This window comes from Nycticebus coucang, chromosome 17 (genome assembly GCF_027406575.1).
Source record: "Nycticebus coucang isolate mNycCou1 chromosome 17, mNycCou1.pri, whole genome shotgun sequence".
Lineage (NCBI taxonomy): Eukaryota > Metazoa > Chordata > Mammalia > Primates > Lorisidae > Nycticebus > Nycticebus coucang.
In genome coordinates this window covers 81677157-81696214 of record NC_069796.1, presented here as the reverse complement: position 1 = coordinate 81696214, position 19058 = coordinate 81677157, and the positions used below count along the sequence as shown (strand labels likewise).

At 47.7% G+C, this 19058-nt stretch overlaps 1 protein-coding gene across 6 annotated transcripts; it reads right to left on the bottom strand.

Moving 5' to 3' along the window:
• Nucleotides 1-4248: 4248 nt before the first annotated feature.
• B4GALT7 (beta-1,4-galactosyltransferase 7) lies at nt 4249-18601 on the bottom strand. Of its 6 annotated transcripts, none has more exons than XM_053566179.1 (7): nt 18460-18594; nt 16655-16816; nt 14659-15021; nt 11891-12116; nt 10845-10928; nt 10434-10538; nt 4249-9928 (listed from the first exon to the last, which is right to left on the bottom strand). In XM_053566179.1, the coding sequence occupies exons 1-7, from the start codon at nt 18507-18509 to the stop codon at nt 9773-9775; spliced, it is 1146 nt and encodes a 381-aa protein (XP_053422154.1). In that variant the 5' UTR covers nt 18510-18594; the 3' UTR covers nt 4249-9772. The 6 variants fall into 6 exon arrangements, 5 of the variants coding, with proteins under 5 accessions (XP_053422154.1, XP_053422155.1, XP_053422156.1 ...); XR_008375172.1 differs by having other exon boundaries at nt 9800-9928; nt 10314-10538; XM_053566180.1 differs by lacking the exon at nt 16655-16816 and having other exon boundaries at nt 18460-18601.
• Between the last annotated feature and the right edge of the window lie 457 nt (nt 18602-19058).

Below are 19058 nucleotides of genomic sequence, written 5' to 3'. Positions count from 1 at the left end.
AGGAAGGATAAGGATGGACACTTCATATTTGTTAAAGGCAATACTCAATATGATGAGATCTCAATTATTAATATTTATGCACCCAACCAGAATGCACCTCAATTTATAAGAGAAACTCTAACAGACATGGGCAACTTGATTTCCTCCAGTTCCATAGTAAGTTGGAGATTTTAACACCCCTTAGCAGTGCTGGATAGATCCTCCAAAAAGAAGCTAAGCAAAGAAATTTTAGATTTAAACTTAACCATTCAACATCTGGACTTAACAGACATCTACAGAACATTTCATCCCAACAAAACTGAATACACATTCTTCTCATCAACCCACGGATCATACTCCAAAATCAGCCACATCCTAGGCCACAAGTCTAACCTCAGAAAATTTTAAAAAATAGAAATTATTCCTTACATCTTCTCAGAGCATCATGGAATGAAAATTGAACTCAATAACAATAGGAATATGCATACCCATACAAGAACATGAAAGCTAAATAACCTTATGCTGAAGGATAGATGGCTTATAGACGAGATTAAGAAGGAAATTACCAAATTTTTGGAACAAAACAACAATGAAGACACGAATCATCAGAATCTCTGGGATACTACAAAGGCAGTCCTAAGAGGGAAATTTATAGCACTGCAAGCCTTCCTCAAGAAAATGGAAAAAGAGGAAGTTAATAACTTAATGGGACATCTCAAGCAACTGGAGAAGGAAGAACATTCCAACCCCAAACCCAGCAGAAGAAAAGAAATAACCAAAATCAGAGCAGAATTAAATGAAATTGAAAACAAAAGAATTATACAACAGATCAATAAATCCAAAAGTTGGTTTTTTGAAAAGATCAATAAACTAGATAAACTTTGGCCAGCCTAACCAGGAAAAAAAAGAGTAAAATCTCTAATTTCATCAATCAGAAATGGTAATGATGAAATAACAACAGACCCCTCAGAAATTCAAAAAATCCTTAACGAATACTACAAGAAACTCTACTCTCAGAAATATGAAAATCTGAAAGAAATCGACCAATACCTGGAAGTATGCCAACTACGAAGACTTAGCCAGAAAGAAGTGGAAATGTTGAACAGGCCTATATAAAGTTCTGAAATAGCATCAAATATACAAAATCTCCCTTAAAAAAAAGCCCAGGACCAGATGGCTTTACGTCAGAATTCTACCAAACCTTTAAAGAACAACTAGTACCTATATTATTAAACCTCTTCCAAAATACAGAAAAAGAAGGAATATTACCCAACAAATTCTACGAAGCAAATATCACCTTGATCCCCAAACCAGGGAAATACCCAAAAAGAAAAGAAAATTATAGACCAATATCACTAATGAATATTGATGCTAAAATACTCAATAAGATTCTAACAAACAGAATCCAACAACACATCAAAAAAATTATTACCATGACCAAGTGGGATTTATCCCAGGGTCTCAAGGCTGGTTCAATATATGTAAATCTATAAATGTAATTCAGCACATAAACAAACTAAAAAGTAAGGACCATATGATTCTTTCAATTGATGCAGAAAAAGCTTTTGATAATATCCAGCATCCCTTCATGATCAGAACACTTAAGAAAATTGGTATAGAAGGGACATTTCTTAAACTAATAAAGACCGTCTACAGCAAACCCACAGCCAATATCATATTGAATGAAGTTAAATTGAAATCATTTCCACTTAGATCAGGAACCAGGAAAGGTTGCCCATTGTCTCCATTGCTCTTTAACATTGTAATGGAAGTTTTAGCCATTGCAATTAGGGAAGAAAAGGCGATCAAGGGTATCCACATAGGGTCAGAAGAGATCAAACTTTCACTCTTCGCAGATGATATGATTGTACATCTGGAAAACACTAGGGATTCTACTACAAAACTTTTAGAAGTGATCAAGGAATACAGCAATGTCTCAGGCTACAAAATCAACACCCATAAATCTGTGTTTATATATACCAACAATAACCAAGCTGAAAAAACAGTCAAGGACTCTATCCCTTTCACAGTAGTGCCAAAGAAGATGAAATATTTGGGAGTATACCTAACAAAGGACGTGAAAGATCTCTACAAAGAGAACTATGAAACTTTAAGAAAAGAAATCTGAAGATGTTAACAAATGGAAAAACATACCATGCTCATGGCTGGGAAGAATCAACATTGTTAAAATGTCCATACTACCCAAAGCAATATATAATTTTAATGCAATTCCTATTAAAGCTCCATTGTCATCTTTTGAAAAAAGATCTTGAAAAAATAATACTTCATTCTATATGGAATCAGAAAAAACCTTGACTAGCCAAAACATTACTCAGCAATAAAAACACAGCAGGAGGAATCACGCTACCAGATCTGAGACTGTACTATAAATCAATAGTGATCAAAACAGCATGGTACTGGCACAAAAACAGAGAAGTAGATGTCTGGAACAGAATAGAGAACCAAGAGATGAATCCAGCTACTTACCGTTATTTGATCTTTGACAAGCCAATTAAAAACATTCAGTGGGGAAAAGATTCCCTATTTAACAAATGGTGCTGGGTGAACTGGCTGGCAACCTGTAGAAGATTGAAACTGGACCCATACCTTTCACCATTAACTAAGATAGACTCTCACTGGATAAAAGATTTAAACTTAAGACATGAAACTATAAAAATACCAGAAGAAAGTGCAGGGAAAACTCTTGAAGGAATCGGCCTGGATGAATATTTTATGAGGAGGACTCCCCAGGCAATTGAAGCAGTATCAGAAATACACTACTGGGACCTGATCAAACTAAAAAGCTTCTGCACAGCCAAGAACATAGTAAGTAAAGCAAGCAAACAGCCCTCAGAACGGGAGAAAATATTTGCAGGTTATACCTCCAATGAAGGTCTAATAATCAGAATCCACAGAGAACTCAAACGTATTAGCAAGAAAAGAACACATGATCCCATCTCAGGGTGGGCAAGGGACTTGAAGAGAAACTTCTCTAAAGAAGACAGACACACAATCTACAAACACATGAAAAAAAGCTCATCATCCTTAACCATCAGAGAAATGCAAATCAAAACTACTTTCAGGTATCACCTAACCCCAGTAAGAATAGCCCACCTAACAAAATCCCAAAACCAGAGATGTTGGTGTGGATGTGGAGAAAAGGGCACACTTCTCTTCTGGGGGCAAGACATGATTACAAGAGGGACTTTACCTAACAAATTCAATCAGTGTAACCTGGCTTATTGTACCCTCAATGAATCCCCAACAATAAAAAAAAGAAAAAAAGAAAAGGGCACACTTCTACACTGCTGGTGGGAATACCCACTAATACGTTCCTTCTGGAAGGATGTTTGGAGAATACTTAGAGACCTAAAAATAGACCTGCCATTTGATCCTATAAATTCCTTTACTAGGTTTATACCCAGAAGACCAAAAATCACAATATAACAAAGATATCTGTACCAGAATGTTCATTGCAGCCCAATTCATAATTGCTAAGTCATGGAAGAAGCCCAAGTGCCCATCTACCCACAAATGGACTAGCAAATTGTGGTACATGTATACCATGGAATATTATGCAGCCTTAAAGAAAGATGGAGACTTTACCTCTTTCATGTTTACATGGATGGAGCTGGAACATATTCTTCTTGGCAAAGTATCTCAGGAATGGAAGAAAAAGTACCCAGTGTACTCAGCCCTACTATGAAGCTAAATTGTAGCTTTCACATGAAGGCTATAACCCAACTATAGCACAAGACTATGGGGAAAGGGCCAAGGAAGGGGAAGGGACAGGGGAGATTAGGGTGGAGGGAGGGTTATGGCTGGGGCCAGACCTACGGTGCATCTTAGAATGGGTACAGGCGAAACTTACTAAATGCAGAATACAAATGTCTACATACAATAACTAAGAAAATGCCATGAAGGCTACGTTGAACAGTTTGATGAGAATATTTCAGATTATACATGAAACTAGCACATTGTAACCCTTGACTGCACTAATGTACACAGCTATGATTTAACAATAAAAAATAAAATAAAATAAAATAAAAAGAGAAGAAAAAAGATCAGGGAGGTTTTCAACTATGAGGGTCCCTTTTAGGTCAAATAAAAAAAATTAATTACAGTTTGGTGTTGAGTACATGACATGTGTTTGTTTCTTCATTCTTCCGATGTTTCACTTTGAAGAATGGTTTCCAGTTCCATCCAGCTTGTCACAAAAGATATAGATGGCCATTTTTTTATACTATGTACTCCACAGTATGCATAATACCACATTTTATTAAACCATTCATGTATGGGTGGGCATTTGGGTTGTTTCCACATCTTTGCAATTGGGAATTGTGCTGCTGTACATTTGCATGCAGGGGTCCTTTAAATAAAATGATCTTTTTTCCTTTTGGTGTATACTCCGCAGTGAGATTGCCAAATCAAATGTTAGGTCTACTTTAAGTTTTCGAGGTATCTCCATATAATTTTCTTTTCCTTTCTTTCTTTTTTTTTTTTTTTTAAGACAGAGTCTCAGAGTGTTGTGGTGTCATCATAGCTCACAGCAACCTCCAACTCTTGGGCTCAAACAATCCTCTTGCCTCAGCCTCCCAAGTAGTGGGATTACAGGCACCCACCACAAAACCCAGCTAGTTTTTCTATTTTCAGTAGCCACGGGGTCTCACTCTTGCTCAGGCTGGTCTCAAACTCCTGAGCTCAAGCAATCCGCCCGCCTCAGCCTCCCAGAGTGCTAAGATTACAGGCGTGAGCCAGTGCACCCAGCCTTTTGCCTACTTTTTAATTAAGGTGTTAGGTTGTTTCTCACTGATTTGCTTGAGTTCTTTGTAGAGTCTGGTTATCAGTCTTTTGTCAGATATTAGCATGCAGATATTTTCTCCCATTCTATCGGTTGTCTATTTGCTATTTTGATTGTGCCCGTAGCTGTGAAGAAGCTTTTTAATTTAAGGAGGTCCCATTTATTTATTTCTGTTGCTGATATGATTGCTTTTGGGGTCTTCTTCATGAATAATTTGCCTAGGCAGATATCTATAAGAGTTTTTCCAACATTTCTTTCTAGGATTCTTGTAATTTGCTGTCTTAGGCTTAAGTCTTTTATTCATTATGAGTTAATTTTTGAGAGTGGTGAGAGGTGTGGATCCAATTTTAGTCTATTACATGTGGCAATCCAGTTTTTCCAGAACCATTTATTGAATATAGATTATCCCCAATGTATGTTTTTATTTGTTTTGTCAAAAATCAGATGGGAATATGAGAGTGATTTTATTTCTGGGTTCTCTGTTCTGGTCCATAGTAGTATGTCTCTGTTTTTGTGCCAGTACCATGCTGTTTTGGTTACTACAGCCTTATAGTATAGCTTGAGGTCTGATAAAGTGATGCCTCCTGCTTTGTTCTTATTACATAAGGCTGGCTTAGCTATTCTGGGTCTTTTCTGGTTCCATATGAAGCATAAAACTGTATCTTTCTAGATCCAACAAAAGGCCTGGTATCCAGACACTTTCCAAATCTGTTTCCTTCTCCTCAACTCAGTTCAAGTTGTGCGAGTTCATCTATTTCAGGGAGAAAGAGATGGGAGTCCCCAGAGTTAAACAGGCTCCAGCAACGGCTGAGGTTGTCCCTTGCTCTCTCACCTCACAAAGAAGTTGCTCTGACCCAGGAAGACCCACAGCTTTTGACCGAGGGCTGCTCCCTGCCTCTTCCAGCAATTGCTAGGTGCCACTCCACTGGGGGACCAATGGGCCTACCAAGGATGCCAAAATTTGTTATCAAAAGACAGGCACTTATATCTGAGGCATCAGGAAAATGGGGGGAAATCAACTTGAGAAGGAAAAAGAAATTTAAAACGTTGCTGGCAGAGAAGGAATGCTTGTTTTTTTGTCTTCTGTGTTTTTCCTTGCCTTTTAGCATGCCTTGCAATGCATGACTTATTGGGTAAATCTGATATAAACAGACCCTTAGTGTAAGGTTTGATGTTAATCTGATTAGGAGTTGGGTTTGGTTTTATTTTATTTATTTATTTATTTATTTATTTTTTAGAGACGAGTCTTCCTTTTGGTCAGGCTGGTCTCCAACTCCTGAGCTCAAGCAATCTACCCACCTTGGCTTTGCAGTGCTAGGATCACAGCAGTGAGCCATAGCGCCCAGTATAGGAGTTGGGTTAGTTTTAACGTTTACTACAAATTTAAGTGCCAGAGGCTTTAAATTCCTCTACAGTCCTTAGTTTTGTCTCCCTGTTGTCTTTGGGTTTTCCTAAGACTCTCTTAAATACAGTCTGCACCTAGAAGTTTTTTCAGCTGTAATCTACCAGTTACACTAGAGCCTTGATGTGGTAAGTTTTAGGGGAACCATTTTCTAATGTTATAATTAAATCTCAGTCTTTCAGCAGGTCTCTGTCCCTGGCTTATGACCTTCACAGGTGTCTTACCTTTATCCTCACCTCCAGGTAAGTTATGAAGGCTAGAGGTGGCCAGAGTTGGGTATTTATTTTAACCCCTAGGTGAGATGGACTTTGATAGTCTCTTTTCCTGGGGAGTAGGCCTATTATGGAGGCCAGGTGTGTGGTGGTTTTCTTGTAAGGATGGGAATGATGACTTACAAGATCTTTATATGTTGATGCCGAAAATGAAAATTGCTTTTCCCTTTGTTTTGTAAAAAAATGTTCTCAAGGCACAAGGGCTGAGATGTCACATCCATTTGGGAAACAGCCTGCAGTGGCACCAACCTGCTGCCTAACGGTGTAGCACTCATCCTGGCCAGGGAGGGCTGGAAGCTGACGGCTCCATAGACTCTGGGGGCTTAGCAGACCTCCGTCCTGCCATACCCACTTAGCTGCCCCATTCTGGCTTTATCATCTCGCATTTGGGCTCTCCTCTCCTAAGATTCCATCCTACAGTCCACTCCAGATCCTGCCCCAAAAGGATCTTTCTAGAACAGATCTAACCCAGCTCAAAAATTTTCCCCTGCTTGAAAACCCTCAAAAAACCCTGCATCACTAGAATAAAGTACCAGTTGCTTAGAGTGGCATTCACAGATCTCAGGATTCCTTCCAACCTTCCCTCAGCTGCCCAGCCCACTGCTCCTGCACAGTACCAGGGTGCCAGGATCACCCTGAACAGTAACTCCCAAGTCCTGAGCACAACATGCTCTCTCTGCCTTTGCATGTGCTGGTCCCTCTGGAAGCCCTTCCCATTCTGACTGGAAAACTCTCCCCCACCAGGAAGGCTTTGTCTCCTTAGGGCAGCTTCTCTCAAACATTACATGCATCCTTCCATCAGTGTTGTGCTCTGGGTCCCACTGATGCCCTGGTCAGTGTTTGTCAGCCCCCAATGACCTCTCCAGTAGCCAGATCCCTGTCTTCTTCAAGAAAGAGGAATCAAGAGACAAATACTTTGCAACTTCCCTGTGGCCCTTTTTCTTCCTGGCCCTCCCCATTGGCCCTCTCTGGCTGGGGAAAGAAGGAAGGCTTGATGGAGGAGTGGCTGTGCAAGAGGGAAGGGATCTGGCTCTGATCAAGCTCTACCTTTTACCTGCTCTGTGGCCTGAAGCAAGCTACTTACCTCTCAGGGAGTTGCCTCCTCATCTATAGAGCAGGTTAGGAAATAGGACCTGGTTCTTGGGAAGGGAGGCCTCAGTGAAATGATGCAATGTAAAGAATTTTCTATGTGGGGAATGCTCAACAAGTGATCGTTATTATTATCACACCCACCACACTGGCCAAGTACTGTGCTAGGTGTGCCTATATTCTGGCTTCCCTTGATTTACACCGTGGCCAGCCGGGTGGGGATGTTAGTTCTATTCCATGGTGGGAGGCAGAGGCACTGAGGAAGCAGTGGGCTGCCCACTTCTCTCTCTCCAGGACAGCAGCAGAGGCCCAGGATGGAGGGTGGGGGCACAGATCTGGGCTGCATCAGGCCTGGACTGGAGAGCATCCAGTGCAGCCTCAGAGATGGGCAGGGCGGGGCCAGGCGGGGCCAGGGGGAGCACAGGGACACAGGATGGAGCATGCACCTGAGGCTAAGCTACCAGCTGAGCTCTGTAAGGTAAAGGGATCTTCACTTTTCTTCTGCTTGTCCCACTCCCCCAGTGCAGCGGGAGAGGAAAGAACCACCCATTTTTTTCAGGTCTTCCTGTGTGCCAGGAGCTTACAGAGCTGGGGACTTTGAAATTACATCCACTCCCACCAACATCAAGAAGCTGGTGTTATTGCCCTGTGTTATGTGTAAGTCCATGATGAGGCAGCTGGGTCACCCAGGAGACTGGGACACAGAAAACATCACTCCCATCCCCAGCACCCTGCGATGTAATCAAGGCCTGTGTACCTCTCATTATAGTGGGTGAGCCTGAAGAATTACCTGCATCATCTCTGCTTAAATCTCTCAGCTTATACACAGATTATACAGTACACAACCCACACAACTGCACATAGCAGCCCTGAGCTCACTTTCAGAGGAGTCTTTTGGACCACAGCTGTCGCTCCTGGCCTCGTGCACTCTAGGACCACAATCCTTTCCTTCCCCAGCACTACAGGTGCTAAACGCAATGCTAAACCAGCCAACCCTAACTGACCCAGAGAGTTTCCTCTGACTTCCACTCCAAATCATTGGCAGCCAAACACCTTGAAGGACTGGTCTGCCTTGCAGGGCCCTCATCCCCACTCCATGGGTCCTGGGCTTTCCTCCGAGTGATTCTTCCAGGAGTACTCCGCACTTCCATGCTCCCTTCAGCTGCTCCTCCTTCACCTCTCCCAGCAACCAGTGATCACCAGGAACCTGCCCTCATGCTTTGGGAACATTCAGGGATTCTCCTGCTTTTCCATCTTCATCCTTGCACCTCAGAACAAAGAACCACCACTACCCCCACTGAGCCGGACGCATCACCTACTCATCCTGTCTACCCGAAGTCCAGGCCTGCAGATCCATTTCTTCAGCAGCTCTCCTTCCTGCCTCTATCTCAGTGAGGCAGAATGTAGTGCCCAGCCCAGGGTGGAGCAGAAGGTCGTCAGCGGGCCCAGAGGGGCACCAAGGAAGCTGGCCAGAAGCCTGGGGAAGTTGAGGGGTACAAGACCTAATGCCTTTGGCTTCCCCTTCCACAACTCCTTGCCAGCTCGTAACTAAGAGAGGTATCACCTTTTGCCCTTGCCCCTTACTCTTTGCCAAGAGTAATAAAGCAGTAGACCATAACACATTTGTTTGGCCTGCCATACTTTTTGAAAGTTTCATTGAGTTGAAAATCGGAAGATTTCACTTAAGAATCCAGCATCCTACTTTCTTTCACAAAATCAGAAGATCTGGCAATACAAGACCCAGATTCCTGCATGGTGACAACCAGCTAGAATTGGGACTGGCTATCTTTCTTCCATGGGACTTGTGCTCTGGTTTCTGGAATTCTAATGCTCCCAATCACATCTGCCATCTACATCAGCTGCAGGGCTCCTAAACTGCATCTCTGAGGCGGTCTAGTGAGAAGGAACAAAAAGGAGGTTGGTTGGTTGTCCTGTCCAAACCTCTCCATTGCCCGCAGATCTCTGTAGGCAGAGTAGGGCAAGTGGGAAGGCAGGGGGAGCGTCCCACCTGGGAATCACTCCCCAGCCTATTGGATCACTGTTCATTGCTAGCAGCGTCCTAAGCAACCCATGGGTCCTCTAGGGCTGGGCTGCTGCAAATGCATAGCTTACTATTTTGCTCTGGCCACTCCACATCCCATAGGAGCTGGGCCCGGGGCTGGAGGCTATGTTCTGAGCCTGAGCAGCAGTGTGGCCTGAAGGCACAGGCTTCCTCACTGTCTAGCCAACTCAGCCAAATGTGCACCAGGGAGTGGCTGCTTTGTCACAGTCCAGCATGATGTTGAGAACAGTGCAGGGGGCCCCGCCCACAGACAGAGTGGTGCGGGAATCCACACGGTACTTCACAGTGCTCAGGCCGCCCTCCCGGTCCACCTTGAATTGTTCCTGGGAATGAAAGGAGAACGCATGTACTCAGGGCTCCATGGGACCCCACTGTCACTGAGCCACACAACTTTGCCATCACAGGCATGTGGTCTCAACCCAAAGCTCAGGGAAGTGAAGTCTCCTACTCAGGGCCCCGGCCTATCAGTAAGCAGGAGGACAGGGAGCTTTCTGCCGGATGACATGCCTCCTGGAGAAGCTGTTGGAAGGACAGGGGTCCCTGCATCACAGTGCGACTGGAATTCTGGCAGGTTCAGCTGTGCTTCCCCCACCCTACCCTGCCAGCCTGCATGGACCCTGGGGCCTGGGCTGACCCACAGTGCCCAAGGTGCCTGTGGCAACCACCAGAGCAGGGCACAGTGCCCAAGCACAATGCCCATTGACTGACCTGGGCCAAGGAGGGGAGGACGGAGCCGCCTGGGCCCAAGGAGAACTTGGTGAAATGCTCGGGCCTGTTCGTTCCCCACATCACCACCTATCCGTCCCCGATGAGGAGACCAGCCAGCACCTGTTTTTGAGCTGCAATGCGCTTCTGGTCCCTCTTCCGCCAGGCTGGGTCATGCAGGTGACGAAATGTCTTGTATCCAGTTGTGATTCCCGAGGGACGGAAAAGCTAAGGAGGCCAAAGGCAGATGGGTTCAGGTTACCCCTCCTGGAGCCCTGGCCCTTACCACTAGTTCTCTTAAGATTCCACTCCCTGTCAGGAAGCCATAGGCAGAGACCTGTGTTCCCACCCTGCATTACAGGACACTGAGGTCCAGAGGGCTGGAACTAGACCACTGCAAGTCAGGGTTGGAGCAGTGATCAGAACCAGGGGTGAAATCTCCACAATCCCAGGATCTTCATGTGAGGAACAGGAAGAGACCCTCAGGGCAGCCATGGTGGCTGAGGTAGTAGCAGGGCCCTGGGGGAGCCTTACCTGGAGCCCAGATCCTTTAATGCGCCGGTAGAACTCATCATCCTCGCGGCCCCAGCCCCAGAAACGGTTGGACATCCCATTGCACTGACACAGAGACAGGCAGTGTCATTGGCCCCATCCCCCCAGGGGTGCCTTTTTGGTCTCCTACCTCTCGGCTGTGCCCAGACCATCTTCCTCCTCCCCAGGCTGTTCTGAATGCACACCTAGTGCCTGCACCTCTCTCAGCCTCTGCAGCACTACAGGACAGGAGGGGATTAGCACACACATTTCTCTCTATGTTCTAATGGGGTCTTGGACTGGTATGAGATGATCACCTCAAAAGTGTCTCACTGGCCAGAGAATACCTCTTTCAGGAACTGTCAATGGGCAAAAGCACTGACTCCCAATTTATTTCTGCCTTCCCGATACTCCTAGGTAGGCTGCCCTAGTCTCTTGCTGTGTGTGAGGGGATAGCTGGGCCTATGGCAGACAGCTCAAAGGCTTCACTTACATAGGGCTGGCTTCTAATACAACTTGAAGAGAGGAGGGGCCTGTGCCACCTGGTTCTTCCCTTCCACTGATCCCCCCAGCCACTGATTAATTCAGTGATGGGCCCAGGACTCAAGCTGGACTGATTAAGATCCAGTAGAGATCAATCTTGGTAGTCCCATCTGGGCTGCTATGGAAGGGGGTTCCATCTTCCACCAAATTGGAGCCCAGATAGATACACCTTGTATCCTGTACATCTGAAAATAAACCTAATACAGGGAAGGCAGAGCTGAGAGGTAGACAGAGAAATAGAGTCCCGGTGACACTGTCTGAGAGGTGAGCAAGTCGGACCTGGGGCCAAACTCTCCCCCTACCATGCTCAGGGCCATTAATCTCCAGTTTTCTGGAGCCAGCCTGCACAGGGCTCTGCTACTGCTCTGGCTTGTCGCTCCTGCTCCTCTCTGGTCTCTGGCTGCTCTTGCTAGGGCAAGGCAAGGATCCCCTTCCTGGACCCCAGAAACAGCTCCATCTGTCAACCACCTCCCAGGCTGAGCAGACATGGCTGGGCCAGGGCTCACCAGCTGGTAGTGCTGCTTAGAGAGCAACAGGATGCCGCCAACGTAGGTCTTGTAGTGGTAGAGTGGATGGAGCTCAGGGGAGGCCACATGAAAGGGCCCAGCCTCAGGGAAGCCATAGTCCAGCTCCTCATTGAGAGGGAGCAGATCCACATCGTGCATGGCAATGTAGTCTGTACTGTTGTTGCTCTCCAGGAAGCCCACGTTGATGAGTGCCGCCCGGTTGAACCTGTGCAAGGCAGCCAAGGCTGAGCAGGGGCGCCGAGCCCTGCATGGGTGCCTCTCCTCCACACCACCCACCCTGAGGCCCCGTGGTGCCTCTGCTACCCTCCAGCCCAGCTCAGACTTCACTGTGTAAGCCTGTCCCCTCCACTCATTGTACAAATGTTTACTGAGCACCTTCTGTGTGCCAGAACCTCCCAAAGCACTGCAGATACAGTAGTGAAGCAACCAGGCACTGCTCTCAGGAGCTGGCATTCTACCAGGTGTAAAAGGAAACAAAAACACAAGTAAACACAGAGTAAGGCAGGTGGTGGTCAGTGCTGTGAAGAAAAGTAAAGCAAGGGGGGAGGAGGACACTGCTGGGGTTGGGGCAGCTATGCCACTAGACAGGGCTATCAGGGAGGTCCAAGGTAATGGGACATCCAGGCAGTAACATGAAGGCCTGATGAAATGAGCACAAGACTCCAAGCAGCAGAAGCAGCACTGCACAATCTGAGGAAGTAGCAGATAACATGCGGCCGGACAGAGCGAGGGGCCAGAGGGGATCAAGTCAGGGTGACTGGTGACTGCTCCAAGCCACTGGGCCACTGGAGGCCTGGGCTGACCCTGGGTGAGCTCTGCAGCACTCTGAGCAGGGGCAGAATGTGCTGGGACTTAAGTATGAACAGAACCATACTAATCAGTGTCAGGGCAGGGTTACAAGCATGGACACTGGTGGGAGGCCAGGATAATGATTTAGGCAAGAGATGATGGTGGCCCAGCATGTGAGGTAGCAGTGGCAAAGGTAAAAAGTTGGCAAATTCTAGAAGCAGTCTGCTGAAGGACTGGACGTGTGTGTGACAAAGAAGAGCAGTTGAAGACAACTACAGGGCTTTTGGGCCTGAGCAACTAGAAGCCTGGGGCTTTCATTCCTGAGATGGGCAACAGGGCAGGACAGCAGGTTTGGGGGATGCAGACCCTCAGCTATGATCCCAGCAAGTTCACAAAGGCTTTGAGGCCACCCATGGAGGGCTCCATAGGAGGCTGGGCTGGACAGCCCGAGTTCAGGAGAGAGGCCCAGGCTAGGAACACAGACCCGGAGTCATCACAATAGAGACAGGACTCAGTGCCACAGGATGAGACGAGCTCCCCCAGGGAGCGACTGTAGCTAGAAAGGGAAAGGTGACAATGGTGGGAGATCAGGGAAATGAGGCAGAACCAACAGAGGAGACAAGAGGGGGTGGCTAATGTGGACAGTGCTGTTCTAGACATCAAGTGGGGTGCTTTAAGAAGGAAGAAGTAAACGCCACAGACAAGTCCACAAGATGAAGGCTGAGACTGGCTTTTTGATAATGAAGTGGGGACTCAGTGACTTCAATGAGAGCTGTTTCAGTGTCATGATGGGGGTAGGCATCTGAGTGGACGAGGTTCAAGAGAAAACAAGGGGAGAGACAGGGAAGGAATTCTGCCACAAAAGAGAATGGGGAAGTGCAGTAATAGCTGTGGGATAGGTGGGCTCAACGGATCTTTTTAGAGGGAAGCCATCTCAGTATGGTATGTGCTGTGGGAGGGAGGGGGAGAGGCCTACAGCCAGAGTAGGAGAGTCAGCCAGAGAGGAGCTGGGACAGCTCAATCCCCACACACAGAAGCTGGGAGATAGGTGGAGATGTGGGGACTGGAAAAAGTTCTCTGCCATTTTCTCCAATCAGAAGCAAAGTCATTGGTTCAGAGGACAGGGAGGGATGAGAAGAGGAGAAGGTTTAAAGACTGCCATGGACAGACTGAGGAATGCAAGGCCTCCAGCAGGACGAGGACCTGCCCAGGGGGGCTCATTACAGGGAGGTGGGCGGTGTGGCTATTCTGGTGCGGTGTGGAGCAGACGGAGTCAGATCTATGCCAGCCACAACGGGGGCCAAACCTGAGGGTATACACAAGGGAGTGATTTCAATGACAGACCAGGACTCCTGGTTGGGTGAGAAGGAAAAAAAGGACAGAAAGGTGATGGCAAAAAGGTGTGAGGACTGGGGGCAGGGGGCAGGCATGGCTGGGAATTAATTGCTGGAGTCATCTACCAACAGAAAGGGTTGAAGGGAAAGGGGAAAAGAAGAGTAGGCTGAAGGGTAAAGTGCTTAGATTGTGGTCACTGAGGGGAGCAGTTTGGAGTAAGGGCGAGGATTTTAGGATAACATTAGGCTGTGGGTGACCTTAAGCCATAGCCTCAACTTTTCCTTTTCCCAACCCCTGGGCAATCCCCAGCGAGGCCTGTCCATGCTTCCATCCCATCACTTCTCTCCACTGGCTTCTACTGTCTCCTCAGATAACTGCCATAACACCTATAACCTATTTCACATCTAGCAACCACAGTGGTTTTATAAAATGGAAATTAGATCAATACCCCCCCCCCCCCGCCGCCCCAAGGTTCCCACCACATTCAGCAGGAGTTTCTACCACCTCCTGCCTTCCTGCCACTGCCCCGGTGGCCCCTCACAGGCCTCTGGGGCAGGAAAGGAAGCAGGCCCTAAGGGGCCTGGGCAGGGGCTAGGTCGGGGGAGGGGCAGGCGTATCCCAACCTGAAATGATCCACCTGGTTGAGCACGTAGATGTGGTGCTGGATCTTCTTCCTGCTCAGGAAGTGGTGCATGTGGGGCACAAACACCAGCAGCTCCTCGAAGCGCTCACGGAAGGGCACCAGCACTGCCAGGCGGTGGGGTCCCCATGACGCGTCTTCTTCCCAGTGCTCAGGCGGTGGCTCTGGGGGGCAAGCCCGGGGTGGCCCTGAGGTTTCCTGCCCTTGTCCCCTGGCTGCCTGGGCCATATCACCAGAGCAGCTGAGCTGCAGCCAGAGTAGGGAGAAGAAGCCCAATAAGAGACAGGCAACGAAGAGGTGGAAGACGGAGCATTTCCGGGGGAGGCCGCCGGGGAGCAACTTGGACCTGGGGCGAGAGCAGGTACCAGGTCAGAAGGGCAGGCTGAACTGCCCTTGACAGACCCCTTCTCTAGCCTCCCCACAGGTAGCGTACACACAACTGGTTTACCCCAAGCACCTGGAAATTAGTGCAGAAGCAACTTTAATGTTTTTGCTCATGCCAACACATCAGAACCCTGCCTACTCTCGGGATCCACTCATACCATCCACACTCTGGCACCCTTCTGATCTTTCCTAGTCACTGAGCTACCCCAGTGCCTCTGTTCTCTTACTTTCTGTGAGTAAATCCTGGTAGACAGCGAGGCGCTCAAGGGAGGGCCTTGCACTTGCACTCCTCAAAACAGTGGCTCCATGTCCTAATCCAATGGCAGGAGCCCCACCTTACAGCTCCAACCTGCTCCCCTGTAGAGCCACTACAGCAGTAACTTTGACTTCATCCTGCTTCCTGCTTCTGAGGCTGAGCAGATAGGGATGGTTCCTGCCATTGGTCCCAGGCAAAAACTGATTCTCTGAGGAATCAGTGTTACTCTGGGACGGTCAGAGCTGCCCCAAAGCAAGGCCTAAACTGACAGTACCAGTTCACTAATGAGTCTCAAGGCAGCCCATGTGATGCAATGAAAGACACAAGAGAGAAAGATGATGGCTGGGTACAGCAATTGAGCTCATTTTGGAGACTGGAAAAACAGCTGAACATCTTAGGCACTGGGATGATAATGGGAGAATGCCCATTTGATTGGCATATACAAAGAAATGGGTGGAATTCACCGGATGCCTCTATGCCTATGGTGAGAGAGAAGCAGAGGAATCCAAGAAGAAAGAAGCCTCCTCTGTTCTCCCCTCGCAGCCGCTCCCTGAAATAATCTGCAAAGTAATCTACTTCACGACCTCTAAGTCAGCATTAGCTACTAGGACTTACAGATTCATTCTCCTAAGTCTCCCTTTGAACTTTCCTCACTCTCTGTTCCTTGCCCTGCTCAGACTGCCTCAGCCTTCTAAATGATCACCCTCAGTTTACAAGGTAAAGGCCAAACTCTAAAACCCCCCATCTCCAGTTGCTCCCAAGCTCCCAAGTCACACTGGGAGACTCAGAGCTTCTCCACTCACTATATTCCTTCCTATTCCAGCCCTCACACAGCCTGCTCCTTCTGCCTGAAATGTCCTTTATTTTTTCTGCCTGGAAGCCCCCTGTTGATCCTTCAGGGTCAAATTCCAATATCACACACCTGGTTTCTTGTACCCTCAATGAATCCCCAATAATAAAATAAATAAATAAAAATAAAAAACTCCAATATCACAGCCAGCATTGTCCCTTGCCTCTACCAGGTCCCCTCCTTTGTGTTTCCATGGCATCTTACTTCCTTGTCCTAAGCATTTATTTCTAAGGCATGCCATACCACATCAGATTCACATCTATGGCCCCAGCACAGGTCAGACAGCAGAGGGTTGGCTAAATGAGTGAAGGGAAGGGTTAAAGCATTCAGGGCATGCTTTAAGTCACACGCTAGGGCCAAACCAACTCCTACCTTTCTCTAGAGACACAACTGCCAACCTGGAAGCCAGAAGCCCTAAAGCCAGGCCCAGTTTCCACACGCAGCTGAGAGGTGGCATAGCAGGACACCCTCATAGTGCTTCTGACTTACCCCCTACTATCCTGGGGTCGTGGTTTCTGCAGGGGAGGAGCAGAGCCCAGTCTTGCAAGTGGCCTAGGAAAGATGCAACCTCTCCAGATTCTCCCTAGCTCTCTGGGCTCTTTCTGGGTATAGGATAGAGACTGGGGAGATGGACAAAGGGCAATGTCCCACCTTTGGGAAAAGAAGCAGTGACTGTTATCCAGGGGTACAGAGTGGATTGGCATTCCACATACTTTCCCATGCTATTTTCCTGGGCCTTCTTACCCTTCCTACCAGGGCCATGTCCCCAGGAGCATTCTCATCCTGTGTTCTCCAGGCACAAATCACTAAGCAACTGAATTAAGCCAAGTCCCAATTCCTCAGGACAGTGAACAGTTACTCCTGGTGCCACCTGGTGGCAAACTCCATATCTGCAATCTAGTTGCTCCCAAGCCAACCTGGCTCTGAGTAGTCCAGAGAAGGCTTTGTCTCTGGCATCAATTATTGATCAATGCTAGTTAGAGGTGGATTCAAACCAGGCAAGCTGGCTCCAGAGCTTGCACATAATTGCTAGCTTGTATCTGTGTCAAAATCACAGAAGTCACATCAGTAAATTTTTCTGGGAACAAAGTCATTGAAAGAGATCAGGAAATAGAAATCTACCTCTATTACCTTTCCTTTCTTCTCTCATATAAACCTTAATAATACAAAGTTTGAAAACTCAGCTGTTGTGGTTCTAGCACCTAAAAACTACTACCTTTTCTGCGCCAGGCACAGTGGCAAGGATTTTACATATAATGTTCTCCATTAATCCTCATACAGCTCTGCAGAGTTGATAGCATGATCACCATTACAAAGATGGAAAGGCTGAGGTCAGAAAGATTAAGTGATCTGTTTCTGGTTACATTATTAAAGAGGATTCCTGCCCAAGCCTGACTCCATAGTCTGTGCTTTCTATTACATTTCTGTCTTCTTATTTCAACACCACTCTGAAAAGTCCCCAGAAGTAAAGAGTTATGCCCATTAATTCCAGAATCTTATGGAACCTGGCAAATTTAACAAGATAAAATGGAAATGAGGCATCATTCACTGGGTGGAGGTCCACTGTCATGTGTTCTGGGTCAGACTTTGGGAGGCACATCTCAAGCCTAGAGTGTTGGTGTTTCTCCCAAATCCAGACAGCCAAATTGCTTCCCCCATTCCGTTTTAACGGGAAATACACTTAGCTAAGGTCTGGGCATAGCCCACACCTTACACATAGAACAAACACAGCTGCACAGGAAATGAACTACTGCATGTATGACAAGTGCCAAGTGCGTGACTGGCAGTGGCCAGCCAGGCAGAGCCTACGGAGTTTCTATCTGGTGGATTCTTCCGGGTGGTATGCGAAGGATGGGGAAGCAAAAGGGGGAGGTCAAGGTCTAAGGTTACATGGATGTGATGGGAGACACAGAAAATAGAGATACGGAATAAAGAGTTTTAGAGACCAGGGACAGACAGAAAGATAGAGATCCAACTGTAAGAGGTCAGGAGAGTCAGACCAGCATGAAGATAGAGAACGGTAAAGAAACACAAGGAAATGCACGAGAAACCGGCAAAGAGAGGAACAGAAAATCACCAAGGGAGGTGACCGGATAAAGAAAGACAGAGATGGAGAGGGAGAGACGCGCGGAGTGATGGAGACTGGTAGAAACAGAGACCCAAACAGACAGCGCCAGTGACCCACAGAGAGAACCACAGACCCTGACCGAGACCCGCAGAAACAGATTCCGCTGGCGGCCCGGAAAGGAGCAGCACCCAGGAGGACAGGGCCTGGACCAGCCGCCTCCGCTCACCTGCCGTCCTCCCAGGGCAACTGCGCCGCTTTCCTCCGCGAGGGGAACATCGTGGGGGGAGGCGGCGGCGCATGGGGCCTGAGCTCCCAGCCGCGCCAGCCCGGCCTCCCCGGCCTACGCGGCGCCTCCGCCTCCCGCCCCGCCCCGGCCCGTCTGCCCCGCCCCTCGGTCCGTCAGGTCCTCGGCTCCGGCCGGGCAGTCTGTTTCCCGAGTCACCGCATCCAAGGTTCTGCTGGCGGAGACGTGTGCATGCTCCTACCGCCTGCCTGCTTCCTGACTGCCTCCGGTACCTACTTGATATCCCGAAAAACTGGAGCCTCACAAGCCGAAGGTCACACAACTCCTCACTGAGCTGGAAATGGATTTAGACTCCAAGCTTCAAAGCCAGCGCTAGGGATAATCTACATCTTCCTCCTTTTCCCTAGGGCAGGCAGGAACGTGCTGGCGTCCCTGCTGTCAGCCCAGACTGGGCATTCTTCCCCACAAACATAAAGGAACAAGGGCTCAGTGTTGGGTCTGGCCTAAAGCCCAAGTAGGAGTTGGGAGCCAAGGTCTGAAGATCGATTCACGGGGTTTGAAACTCGCCTTTGCCAAATCAA